Source organism: Corythoichthys intestinalis, chromosome 15 (assembly GCF_030265065.1).
Source record: "Corythoichthys intestinalis isolate RoL2023-P3 chromosome 15, ASM3026506v1, whole genome shotgun sequence".
Classification (NCBI taxonomy): Eukaryota; Metazoa; Chordata; class Actinopteri; order Syngnathiformes; family Syngnathidae; genus Corythoichthys; species Corythoichthys intestinalis.
In genome coordinates, this window is record NC_080409.1 from 43,855,685 (window position 1) to 43,870,239 (window position 14,555).

At 36.1% G+C, this 14,555-nt stretch overlaps 2 protein-coding genes across 3 annotated transcripts in view; one reads left to right on the forward strand and one right to left on the reverse strand.

Moving 5' to 3' along the window:
* The first annotated feature begins 730 nt into the window (after positions 1-730).
* LOC130930997 (uncharacterized) lies at positions 731-9,804 on the forward strand. The gene is made up of 3 exons (XM_057859410.1): positions 731-1,421; positions 8,723-8,790; positions 9,091-9,804. The coding sequence occupies exons 1-3, from the start codon at positions 960-962 to the stop codon at positions 9,185-9,187; spliced, it is 627 nt and encodes a 208-aa protein (XP_057715393.1). The 5' UTR covers positions 731-959; the 3' UTR covers positions 9,188-9,804.
* Positions 9,805-11,564: 1,760 nt separating this feature from the next.
* The window catches only part of LOC130930996 (kelch domain-containing protein 1-like), a 30,801-nt gene continuing 27,810 nt past the window's right edge, over positions 11,565-14,555 (reverse strand). For both annotated transcript variants that reach the window (XM_057859408.1, XM_057859409.1), the window contains 2 exons: positions 12,073-12,125; positions 11,565-11,943 (listed from right to left, as the gene is read on the reverse strand). In XM_057859408.1, coding sequence (XP_057715391.1) covers positions 11,793-11,943; positions 12,073-12,125 — 204 coding nt within the window. In that variant the 3' untranslated portion in view covers positions 11,565-11,792. The remainder of the gene's footprint in view (positions 11,944-12,072; positions 12,126-14,555) is intronic.

Sequence of the window (14,555 nt, forward strand, 5' to 3'; positions counted from 1 at the left end):
AATAAATGCACTTGTATAGAAGGTTGGATTTTTCTCTTTTTTCCCCATTAAGGTCCCATATTATTTGAATTTTTAAAAAAATATATTAGAAGCTAAAAACACATCTTAACCAGGGGTGCCAATAATTATGGAGGGCATTGTACGTGCAAATTGGAGAAACAAACCATAAAGAAAATAAAATTTAATATATCCACTCCAAAATCACATCATCCACCTGGTTAAACTTAACACATCTTGCAAAGGAAGTCCACTCTTTTCAGAGTTTGGTCATATGAAGTCTGCATGTGATGCATTATGAGAATGAAATATTTCTCAGGATGAAAAAAGTATAAGGTAATTCTCATTTTTGCCACTTTTGCTATTTATTACAGCAGCTGTTGCATCAGAAAATATTTTTTGGGGTTTTTCTGGAAACTTTCGTGGTGATTTTATAAAGACAATGTTTTTTTAACAGCTCCATTTAAAAAAAAAAAAAATCCTTTAATATTACTATGTTATATCTGGGGAAAATTTTGGTACATAAACTTTTTATCAAGAAGAAAAGATCTGGGTTCATCTTTTAAATATTCTTTTTCTAAAACTTAAAATTTTCTTTCCTTGAAAAACACTACAGCTTGAAACGAAATTGGACATATACAGTGGCTTCAGTTTGCCACCGAAAAAGAAGAGAGGGGGAAAAAGTTGGAACGATCAAGAATATGCATGTTTGTCCTTTTACGAGAAGGCGGAGTGTTTTCTCCATGTGCTGCTGTGTCCAAGTGGTGTTATGTAAGCTACTGCTGCTGCTTCACATCCTTATGAGGAGACGAGATCTGTTTGGGTCTGAACGACATATGCTTTAAAACTCACATTCAAGTCCAACTGAGGCAAACTTGTCACTTTTCTTTGATATTTAACTCTAACAACAACTCACAGCAGTGTGGGTTTAAAATGAACTGGGAACAAGTTTAAACTTCGAGATGGGCAGCGGAACGAGTCGCGGAACTAAAGTGGCACCTGCGGGGCTCGGCGGCGAGGCTAAGAAAGCCTCTTCTACGGCCAAACGAGACGCTTTCGACGCCTTGAGGACCCACGCCGGTCGCCGAGCACCTGTGGACTGTCACAGCGCCGGTCACGACTCGGAGCTCTCCGGGGACGACGACGACGCGGACGCCGAGCTGGACGCTGAGATGGCCGGCTACGACGAGGCGGGAACTGCGGTTCGGCGGAAGGGCAAGAAGAACCCGGCGCCGTCTAAGAAGGCGTTCACGAGGTCAAGGACATATGGGCTGTGTCACTTCAGTAGCGGGGAGGAAGATGAGCAGCCGCGGGGGGCGTCGTCGTCCTCCTCTTCCGGCCTCGGTGGGGCACAGGGGCCACAAGGCTCCCGGGGAGCAGCCAGCAACAAGTCGGACCGTGATGCCTTCGCATCTCCGCATAATGTAGGGGTTTGTTTTAATTATTTCTTACGCCTTTTTCAACTAAAATACCCACAGTTCTGATTTTGTAATATCAAATTAAGTTTTTCCGAAAGCATACCTGTCAACCCGAGGCCGTGGGCAATCTTACAAATAGTGACGTATGCCCTTACAAATTGATGACTATAATCTTACAACGTTTTATATAGCATGCAATATGAAACAAAAATAAAACTGTCTTTAAAATAATATGAATTTATTGGTAATAACCAGATATAACAGATATAACCAGGGGTGAAAGTGGGCCAGAACGGTCAGGAACGCAATTCCGGTATAAAATTCAGGGCCAGAACGCCATTCCGGTATAAGAGTCAGGGTCGGAATGCTGTTCCGGTATAAGAGTCAGGGTCGGAATGCTGTTCCGGTATAATATTCACGGCCGGAATGCTGTTTCGGTATACAGTGCTTTGATTCCAAAAATATGACGGCAACTGTCAAAACGCTATGTAAAAAGAAAAATAAATAAATAAAAATGCTAAGCTGCCACACATGCATTTCATCTCCAAGAAGAAAACAACCTACCAACATCAGATTTACATACACAAGTGTAATCATGATTGCACAAGCGTAATCTATTTCCACCAAATTTTTATCATTCATTTTATTCCACGGACGGCATGGAGGTTTCCCCAGCTGCTGCAGTTATCCGAGTCTGATGATGATGAGTTACGTCAATGTGCGAATGCATGCAGCGAAGCAAAACGCCTGGACTCATTTATCCGTTCAATTGGCTGACATACTGACATGTGATCAGCAGAGATAGTTAGCTCTGATTGGTTCAAATGTGCATGTTTTCTGGAACAGCAAAAACAAAAAAGGTTGAATTGATGTGACCAAAAAAGGTTAATGCAACACAAAATGGATTAAATCTTTAAGAGCAACGAAAGAGTTGAGGAGGCCTATTCATCATATTTAGTTTTATTTGGTCTGATGGGGAGGTTCAGAACATCTTAGCTGTCAATTGGACTTGTATTTGTTCATTTATGTTAGGCTACTTATTCATTTCGCTATCTTCATAATATAATCCATTTCACTCTGCATAATATAAGTCATTTGTACTTATTTTTCTGAATGTATATTACTTATATCTTTATTATTTTAAAAAAGTAAATGTTTACATTAACTTCAATTTTAATATACATCCTATGTTCTTAGTTAAAATTGATATTTGGCATATAGAGTGTGAGGAAATGAGGGAAAATAAAAATTAGGAGATGGAGGTTGGGGTTATTGCTGTTTTTGTTAACTTTTATTTTGCAAATCATTAAAAAAATACAATTTTGAATGAAAATCAGTTTTTGTATGTGTTATGGAAATAACTGTGCTAAAAGTTTTCTTTGCATTTCAGTAGTTTAAGAGGTTTCAACCCCCCCCCCCAAAAGAAAAAAAAAAAAGAAAGAAAAAAAATATATATATAATTTCTGGCTCCGTGGCGACCTTTACGTCGGGGAGTTCCGGCAAGAAATTCTATCCGCTTTCACCCCTGGATATAATCTGGTGCAATCAAATCAATCAATCAATCAAATTTACTTACATAGCGCTTTACAAAACCCGAAAGGCCCTCAAAGTGCTTTATAACAAAACATGGCTCAAGATAAATAAAAGGCAGGAAAATATTATACAATGACATTTAAAAAAATAAAACAAGAAATAAAACAAAAAATAAAACAAAGACGGTGCATCACAATAAAAGTCCAGCAAATAAAACAATAAAACCGATAAAATCCAAAGACATTAAAAAACCCTTAAGCAAATAAAACCAGGCTATCCTAATCTGTGTAAAAGACGAGTCTAAAAAGGTGTGTTTTTAGCCGAGACTTAAAAAGACCTACATCCGTGGTGATGTGGATTTCGGGGGGAAGGCTATTCCACAGCCTGGGGGCAGCAACCGCAAAGGATCGGTCTCCCCGCTGTTTAAGTTTCGACCTCAGAACATCTAAAAGAAGCTGGCCGGTCGAGTGAAGAGTCCTGCCTGAGTTACGAAAAGTTACCATTTCCGATAAATAAGATGGAGCCTGGCCATTAATAGAATTAAAAACAAACAGTAAAACTTTGAAATCTCTTCTAAAATGGACTGGATCAAAGAACAATCAATATCTCTAGCTACATCATGATTACTAAAATTTAACAGTGGCTTTTGTAATAATTGTATGCAGCACTTATGGCAATTTCTGTCATGTCTTTTGATGGCTGCACTTCAGCTCGCAATTCAGTTTGACTTGAAGGTGGTTCGTTAGTGTGTCCAATTATAAATTAAAAAGGTCAATTGATAAAATTAACTTACCGATGCAATCTTTGAGTCAGGGAACATTTCTTTTGCTAATTCTGAGAAGTGATCAGCAATAGTTGCAGGCAAATTGAGTTCGGCAACAAATTGGCAGAATAAAATCTCTGCTTTCGTCACTTTTCATTCTGTAGACTGCATCTTTATTACCAGTGTTGTGAATCTTACTTTAAAAGAGTAATTAATTACAGTTACAAATTACTTCTCCCAAAAAGTAATTGAGTTAGTAAGTCACTTACCTGAATGTAAGAGTAATTACCGTATTGGCCCGAATATAAGACGGTGTTTTTTGCATTGAAATAAGACTAAAAAAGTGGGGGTTGCCTTACATTCGCGGTCTAGACGTTATACCCATTCAAGACGCTGGATGGCGCCAGATATCAATGAAGCAATGTTCTGTCATGACGGACCTCACCTACTCTCAAGTTTAACCAGTTTGCATTATTTTATTGCAATGTTTTCCCTTATTCAGATTTGTTTCAAGACTACAGTTACAGTTAGACTTCACTTTGATGGTTAATTTAGTTATTGCAATGTTGTTGTTTTATCACAATAGATTGGTTTATTTACATTTCAAAAACCAGAAGCCATTCATTTACGAATGTGATTTCACTTTAGTTTACATATTTAAATGTTCAGATATTAAGATTTGAATGAGGCAAAATAACATGATTTTTCTCTCAAATATATTGGTATAATCATTTATTTCAGATGTACAGATGTAATTATTTTCTGTATAAAAATTAATTTGGTGTTCAGAAAGTCTTTTTTCAAACCTGAGTCTTGAAAAAGAGGGGGTCGTCTTATAATCAGGGTCGTCTTATATTCGGGCCAATACGGTAGTTAATTGGCAAAGTAACTGTTACCTTTCATGTTTGTTGTTTTTTTTTTTCCATTGAAAGAGAAAGAAAGAAAGAAAGAAAGAAAGAAAGAAAGAAAGAAAGAAAGAAAGAAAGAAAGAAAGAAAGAAAGAAAGAAAGAAAGAAAGAAAGAAAGAAAGAAAGAGAGAAAGAAAGAGAGAAAGAAAGAAAGAAAGAAAGAAAGAAAGAACATTGTAACCATTGCTATGTTTGGAAGTCATTTAATGTTGTGAATCAACTGTTAAAGTTGGTAAAATTGCTCCCGTTTTGTGAAAGTTTTAAAACGGTTTCATCATTTAAAGATAGATTCAAGTCAAGATTTTGCCGATTTAGAAGTATTTTGTTTAAAAAGTTACTTAGGATCGCTATGAAGGTTCACTACAACAGACCCTTTCTGAGAAGTCTACTGCTTTAAGTTGGCGGTTGTTTACTAACGCCAACGAGTCTGTCATTTCGCATCTAGTTCTATATGCATATGATATCTATTGTTGCATCAAATGGGCGTAGATTGTAGGCTGTCAGCTACAGTCATGAAATATTGGCGCCACAAAGCCAAGCACACGTTTGCAACAGCAACACAATTCTTCCCTCCTTCCCACTCCCGCTCTTCTTTCTCCGTGTCTGACTTTTCTCGCGTTATTCAACCAACGTAGTAATGCACATTGCCTCGTTGCCGAAACGGTGACAAAATCCAAACTGAGAAAAAAAAACTGCACGAAAAACGTAGATTTTGAACATACAGCGTACACATTTAACAAACAGAGCTCACGTGTACAAATTACGCCGAAACCGTACAACTTGACAGGTATGACTAAAATAATAATACGTATTGCTAAGTTTATATGAGACATGCATGCGTTAAATTCTGTAGTTGGTCTTTTACATTAATTTACATCAATTTTCAGGTTTTAAACTTTTTTTTATATATATATATATCCAAATTCTGCATTTAATACTTTTATTATCACAATATATTAAAATACGAAGTCACATAAATTTTAAATTTCCACTAGTGTGTCTTTTTCAAAAAGTTATTCAATTTAGTTTATTTTTCTTTCGACTAAGGTGATTGTAATTTTGAACTGGAAAACTAATAAAATGCTATTAGAGCCCTTTAAAATGTATCATATGCTGTAGTAAGACAATTTAAAATAATGAAACAAAACCATTTAATTTTTACATCTTTTCTATTTTGTTTTTACTTCGTACTATAATCTGATAATAGCGATGGTATTTAATATATTATCACTGCAATACAGTATATTAAAATATTTACTTACCCATGTAGGCAAGTGCTGGTATGATATTCTGACAGTATGATAATCTTAAACCAAAATATCAGTTTCACGGTCTTGCAATTACAGCTCTAAAATGTGTTAGAGATATCTGGGTTAAAAAAAAAACAAAAAAAAAACTTTATTCCCATTATCAGGATTTTTATTTTTCAAAACATATTAGAAAATTGGAACATAAGTATGTTAAATTAAAATAATTAAAAAACAAAATCTAAATAAAATTAAATATATATGCATTCCTTAAAGTGAGCCTAAACCCTCAGCCACAGTTACACATTATTACCATCAGAACAAATATAATTGAACTATTTTCCATTAAAAACACGTGTGTATAACTCGTATCATGTTTACATTATACACACACTCTTTCTCAAAACAAAGTTGCTAGAGAGGAAAAAACACGTTTTACCATCGCTAGACACACTAAACACGCTGGAGTTAACCCTCGTAGCTGGTGGGAAACGTTCATGACAGTGTTTACGAACCTTTAATTTTGTACAAATGCGAAATCATATTGGAGGTATTGCCTCCTCGGCAGCCACCCTCCGCAAACATGTTTTACATGTCGGTTGGCCTTCCTCCTCTTGGCCGCGGCCGTCTGTAACTTTTCTGTGGCCGAAGTACTCCGATACCAGCGATTTCGTTTTCTTCGATAAGGGAAAAAGTTCAGGAGTTTCACCTCCTCCAGCAATTGTGTAGCACAGCTGACTCACTAACACTGAGCAACAACAGTGGGGGAGGGTTGAGCCTTACAGGTGAAAGCGAGGGATTTCTCCATGCATTTTTAGGACATAAAAAATAGGTAATACCTTAGGGACGGTATGACGGAAAAATGGTTGCGATTTTGCAACCTTTATGTTTTCATACCACGGTATACCTTGAAACGTGTAATCGGCACATGTCTACATATATGTTTATCATATATTGTCATCAACTAATAACATGGTACATGAATATTGTAAATTTTATATTAAAAATAGATATACAAAATAATAAATCAGCTTTTCTACATTATTATTCATTTTATATTTGTATACCGTATTGGCCCGAATATAAGACGGCCCTGATTATAAAACGACCCCCGCTTTTTCAAGACTCAAGTTTGAAAACAGAAACTAAACAGAAAATAATTACAGCACATCCGAAACAAATGATTATAACAATATATTTGAGAGAAAAAGCATTTTATTTTGCCTCATTCAACTCTTAAAATCTGAACATCTAAATATGTAAACTAAAGCGCAATCACATTCGTAAATGAATGACTTCTGGTTTTTGAAATGTAAATAAACCAATCTATTGTGATAAAACAACAAAATTGCAATAACTACATTAACCATCAAAGTGAAGTCTAACTGCAACTGTAGTCTTGAAACAAATCTGAATAAGGAAAACTTTGCAATAAAATAATGCAAACTGGTTAAACTTGAGTAGCTGAGATCTGTCATGACAGAACATCGCTTCAATTATATCTGGCGCCATCTAGAGTGTCGTGAATGGGTATAACATCTAGACCGCGAATATAAGACGACCCTCCTCTTTTTCAGTCTAATTTCAATGCAAAAAACACCGTCTTATATTCGGGCCAATACGGTATATAGTAAATGTTCTTATTCAATTTTATTTATAATTAATGGAAGTGTCGCCACATATTTTAAATCAACCAAAAGGTCAAAACTTTTCAAAAACAAAGCCAAGCATCAAAAAGCAAGGCGTGTTGGAACAACTCGTAAGCACTGGGCACTAAAGATGTCCCGATCGCCGATCGATCGGGTCCGATCACGTCATTTTCAAAGTATCGGAATCGGCAAAAAAATATCGGATATGCCTTTTTTTAAAAAATATATACGTATTTTTTAATTAAGTAGTTTTCTAATTGTATTTAACATTATAGCCAAAATGTCTTACACTCATCCAGAGTCTTTAGTTTTGGCTTAAAGTAGGGCTATCAAATTTATCGCGTTAATGGCGGTAATCAATTTTTTTTCTATTAATCACGTTAAAATATTTAACGCAATTAACACATGCGCTGCCCGACCCACTCACGCATTGTTGCGTTCAATCTATAATGGCGCCCTTTTACCTATATGTAGAGCTAAAAGGCAGCGTAAAATTAGCAGAGTGAATTTTGGCAGTCTTTGGAGCCTTTTTTTTTTTTTTTTAATGGCTAAAGCCTTACAATCCTTCTCTCAACAATTAGAAATATCGTGGGAGGCAATGTGGGGAAGAAAGGTAGTTGATCTTTTTCTTAACACCCTATGTTATTTCTCAACGCAGAGAAGATATATCAATTGGTGCCACTACGCACAGTCATGGTTGCACTTCCCATCATGCATTTGGGCAGAACAGTTAAATGGCTACAGTATCATTTACTGAAAGCTCAACAAATACACTAGATGGCAATATTTAGTCACAATATACAAAGTCACATTTATCCTTTAAGAATTACAAGTCTTTCTATCCGTGGATCCCTCTCACAGAAAGAATGTTAATAATTCAAATGCCATCTTGAGGATTTATTGTCATAATAAACAAATACAGTACTTATGTACTGTATGTTGAATGTATATATTCGTCTGAGTTGTATTCATTTTTTTTTTAATGCATTGCCAAAATGTATATGATCGGGAAAAATTATCGGGAATGATTGGAATTGAATCGGGAGAAGAAAAAAAAAGCAATCGGATCGGGAAACATGATCGGAACAACCCTACTGGGCACTATAAAATTACATAAACTGTGATGATGCCCAAGCACGACTCTAAGATCATGGCACTTCCGATGTCAGAAATTAACTAAATACAATTTTGTCTGTTTCCTGGTCAGCGTTCTCCTCAAGCCATCTTGACAACAGGACCAACTGAGGAAGATGTTCCCTTATCACAAACTCAGATGTAAGTAGCTCACCTTGCTCAAAAATGCATCTTTTCCAGCTTAGTGCAGTACTTGTAATGTCACGTTTACCATTAGTAGTGAATGGCCTCCCTCTCGTGGTATGAGAAAGAATTACTGCTAAAGTACAGTTCAGCTGTATTGCACTTTGAAGTTCAACAATTAGCATTAAATCTTAAAAAAAAAAAAAAAAAAATTACAGCAAGGTTTTTAATACTAATAATCATCTACACCTCTGAGTCAACGTTGCGATCGCCCTGAGTACAAGACAATGATTAATTTTTCTTTCCTTCTCTCATCAGCACTTCCGGTCACAGTACACCCCTCGCCACGCCAGTCATTCTATACGACGGCTCTGAAGAGGAACTTATGGACACCATTGAAAGGGAGTTTAGTTGACCCCTCATTTGTACTTAACACTACAGTTACTGTGTGTTCACTTTTTTTTTTTTTAACTAAACAATACTGCTGAAAGGTTACAATTTTGTAACAGTACACAGCATCACAGAGACAATTCACTGATGTCCATCCTTTATTTGGTTAATAAAATAGATTTTATTTTTTTTTGTCTCGAAGCTATTGAAGCATGGCTTGCAGTGTGTTCCTATGGATATAAAAGTGTTACAACGTAAGAGCAGGGCAATCGGTGAGGCCAAGCAGCAAAAAGCAAGGCGTGTGCCGCCGACTATGTTTATTTAAGGTTTCCTTCCTGACCACTGTTAAAGCAGCACTTCTCCACCCTCTGAAGGAAGGAATGTGTGCCAAATGGGTCTCATCATTGGACCGAATTGCTGTTTATTCTTCAGGATTTAAGCTCTGCCAGCATCTAGTGGCGATTTCTAAATTGGAATTTATCTGTGCTTTGATTGACAAGTACAGTACTGTATATATATCTGGGCTGTAGCAATACAAACGCGTATTGTTACAGGCTTTCTGTTGCAATATTACATGAAGGAACTAATATAAGAACATTTTCATTTAAAAAATTGACATTTTTTGTACAATAAAGTTTTAATGTGTAGAAAAAAGTTGTATGACAAGAAAAGTTTTTTTTTTTTTTAATGTACTATTTAGAAGTTTTTAAAGAATAAAGGAATGCTTTCCCCCCCCCAAGATAAGGTTTATTGAGGAAACAATCATTCATCATCAACAATCATTGTAACAAGAATCACTTAATATTTTAGGGCTGTCAAAATTATCACGTTAACGGGCGGTAATTAATTTTTTAAATCAATCACGTTTGATGATGATGACAATGACAATAAATTCATTCATTCATTCAAAATATTTGACGCAATTAACGCACATGCCCCGCTCAAACAGATTAAAATGACAGCAGTGTAATGTCCACTTGTTACTTGTTTTTTGGTGTTTGGCGCCCTCTTGGGCCCAAATGATTTTATGAGTTTCAGCACAATGAGCGAGCATGGTGTAATTATTGACATCATCAATGGCGAGCTACTAGTTTATTTTTTGACTGAAAATTTTACAAATTTTAACAAAACGAAAACATTAAGAGGGTTTTTGATATAAAACTTCTATAACTTGTACTAACATTTATCTTTTAAGAACTACAAGTCTTTCCATCCATGGATCGCTTTAAGAGAATGTTAATAATGTTAATGCCATCTTGTTGATTTGTTATAATAAACAAATACAGTACTTATGTACCGTATGATGAATGTATATATCCATCTTGTGTGTTATATTTCCATTCCAACAATAATTTACAGAAAAATATGGCATATTTTAGTTTGAATTGCGATTAATTACGATTAATTTTTAAGCTATAATTAACTCGATTAAAATTTTTAATCGTTTGACAGCCCTAATATATTTTAAAAAAATTCTTTTTGCAATAGTATGGTTTCTTGATGCCTTCCAAGAATAATGTTGTGATATTACAAAGAAAATGATTTTAAAAAACAAAATTTTCTAAGAATAGAAATAGTAACTTCAAAATAAATACATGGAAAATATTTATTCAATTTGAATCTAATATGTATAGAAAAAGCTATTATGAGTGTAGGTGCTTAAATAACATTTAGTTAATTATTCAGGTTAATTGTGAATAATTTATTTTTTGGTACTATAAAACAAGTTATTTGTTTGTTTGGTTTCTTGGGACAGGCTTGTGACGTCACATCCTACAATATAAATGGGCAGTGAGAGCTGTTTGGGCGAGTCAGTTGGCATAGGCAGGAAGCATAAGAGCCCAAACAATTTTTTTGATTTTCATCTCATTAACTCCCTGGATTAATCTCCCTTTTTACACTCTTATGATTTCGGATCTCATTTGCGTTTTTGGATGTCGCTCGGTGGAGTAGTTTTTTGTTGGATTTAATAACAAACACATAAAGAGCGGCGTGAGAGTTTTTCTTTGCGGCTGTCCAGCGATGTGTGCGGGAGACATAAGAGGAAAGCGTCGGGTTGAGGGCTTTACAATGTGAGAATGTCTTTAGTCTTATTAACTTGAATTCAACATGAATTCATTAGCCTGTTTACAGTTACCCTTTGTAACGCATATTTTTCTTGCATTCATTCATTGCAAATATCTTTTTAAACCCAAATGTTTTTGTCATTACTGCAACTATTTCTGTGATATATTTAGCTCATATTTCATTTTTTGTATGGTTATGACTATACAGTATTTTCACAAAACTAGCACAATTTTTTTGTTTTGAATACCTCATTTGTTTCAGGTTTAGTGAACAGCAATTTCCAGCAAAATGTGTATTTGAAGTTTCTTTGAAAAATTTAAAGTGTAAATCAAACATTTTGTCATATGCCATTTAATCATCATAATGACAGCAGGCAGGCAGACAACACAAAATAATGTCACAATTACAACAATAAGATTTATAAATCCCTTAATGTATTTAAAACATAAGATAAATTTCCCCCCTACCCACTCCTCATATTTAAAGTTAAATGCTAAAATAAAGCACCGTATTTTTTAAATAAAATGAAAATAATAAAAAATAATATGCATTTTTGTTGGCATTTACAGAACGTGTGAGTGTTTTTTCTTTGAAGGCCTGTAGAAAGACATTCTTCTCTTCACTGCTGTGCACAGCTTTGGAGGTAGTAAAGGAACCTGCTTTCGGAGAACGTCACAATTGCTTGCGTTCTTTGCGATGTAGTCTTCGCAAATTCTGTGTGAAGCATAACAATATTTTTTCATGTACATGTAAGAAACAGAACAACAAATGCTTCCCATAAATTAAATTCAAACCAAGCAACATGCCAAGTTGGAGCAATTTTAAGGTAGCAAGTGAAGTTACCTGAAAAGAGGGTATGGCGCCATCTGGAAGACGAGAGCATCATTGCAGTGGCCCTGTCAAAAGTAACAATGACTGTTACCTTTTCTGTTTTATTCACCAACATGATGAAGATGCTTGCATTGTGGCAACTGCAGACAAGTGCTTTTAAAAGAGAGGTCAATCAAGTTTTGATAAAAAGAATTACAGTAAAATTGACTCTAGCTAGTGAAAGTAGAGGTTAAGACGAAATAAAAATGGGTATTATGGTGGGAGAAAGATGCTTCTGATCAGGTATGTGCTCACAAAGCCCCGTTACGGCGGAGCTGGTAGCGTGACATGCTGAAGATGTGGCCGAGAAGTGCTTCTCCCGCAACCACACACAAGGCCACGCTGGCATGATAGAGGAGTTTGTGTAAGCATAGGAAACAAGCTAGACAACGTTGAATCCATTTTCCAAGTTGTAACAAATCGAGCACAGTCAGCACACACTCCTACATCTTCTGGGACTGTCTTCTGACGGGCCAGCATTATTTTCCACCATTTTGAATCCTTATTACGTATACCAGAGGTCCTCAAATACAAATCTTGAAGGTCCACAATTATTTTTTTCATACAGTGCCCTCCATAATTATTGGCACCCCTGGTTAAGATGCTTCAACATCTGACCAAAGCACACGGTCCCTTGAAGCCTGGGACCATGTGTTTACCCACTGTGAAGTATGGGGGTGGGTCAGTGATGCTGTGGGGCTGTTTTGCTTCCAAAGGCCCTGGGAACCTTGTTAGGGTGCATGGCATCATGAATGCTTTGAAATACCAAGACATTTTAAATCAAAATCTGTTGCCCTCTGCCCAAAAGCTGAAGATGGATCGTCACTGGGTCTTTCAGCAAGACAATGACCCTAAACATATGGCCAAATCTACACAGAAATGGTTCACCAGACACAAAATCAAGCTCCTCCCATGGCCATCTCAGTCCCCAGACCTTGTTTTGTTGGCAAAAGGGGGTTGTACAAAGTATTAACACCAGGGGTGCTAATAATTGTGACACACATTATTTGATGTCAAATAATTATTTTCCCCCCACTGAATAAATGCACTTGTATTGAAGGTTGGATTTTTCTCTTTTTTTCCATTAAGGTCCGATACTATTTCAATAAAAAAATATTAGAAGCTAAAAAACACATCTTAACCAGGGGTGCCAACAATTATGGAGGGCACTGTATAAGCATGGGTACCTATATTTATGGTAGTCAAGTACAAGGCAGGTCAAAGGTGGTAAAGGTGGTTTTCTTTTGCCCAAATAAAAATACAATGTACATTCTGATTAAATAAAAACAAATTAACAAAACATTTTTTGACCTAAAATAAAAATACAAAAAAAAACATGCCAGTACAATGTTTACACATGCACACTAAATAATTAACAACATCTATCATTAAGGTGCAAACAATAACTATGGACAGTACATTTTGTAACGGTAAAACACTGCTGGACAAAAAGAAAACATGTGCAAGTAGTAAAGTACATGTTCACTACAGAACATAAATGACAAGCTCTGTCATTAAGGTGCAAACATAACAATTATTGACAGTAACTAACTGTAAAACACTGCTCAAAGAGAGAAATGGCATTTGGGGGTCACAAAGCTGTTTACTCACATCATCAGCCAGTGCGTCTTGAAGTTGAATCTGAGTGAGATTTGTTTGATTTTTGTTGTCTATTTCCTTCTTTTCTTTCTTTGAACATTGCTGTCATAACTTCATTCATACACTCCTTTATTATTTCTCCATCAGAGAACGGCTTCCTATGTTTGGCCAACACCCACAACACTCTTGAGTGAGCACTCCGTTGCAATTTGTTGTTGTGTCATAGATTTAACAATAACCTTCCTTGACTCTTGATATGACTGCTTCAACCTGTTAATTTCTTCTCAACTTTGATTTAGGAGAAAACTTCTCTTCAAAAGAGCTGTGCTCTTTAACATAATAGCGTTTCACATTTTCACTTTTTATCAGAGCAACGGTCTTGAAGCATATTAAGCACATAGGTTTAGTACTTGCAGTTAGTAAAATGGACGCATATTTGTCAGTCCATTACCCATTGAAACGGCTATTTTTGTTGTCTACTTTTCTTCTCTTGGTCAACTTTGAGCATGCCATTTTGTTAGATTCTGCTGGTGGCACGTGTGGTGTTAGTGAACGTTGCTTAGCGTTGTGTTCTTGAATGTTGCCCGCATGCAGCGAGAGTGCCGGGGTAACACAGGGAAATAAATAGATAAATCACCTTTGCTCACAGTATGACTCACGTTCTTGAATGAAAAGTAAAGTACATGACAGCATGTACAAACAGATTGCAAAGTGCCGGGTGCGACTCGTGTTTGAGGTTGCTGACACTGCTGCGGTCCGTCCACGCTAGCTAGTAACATGCGGGCTCTCTCAGCCAATCAGGGCATCCATGCAGGCTCTCTCGGCAAATCAGCGCATTGTTGTTATAGAGATGACAA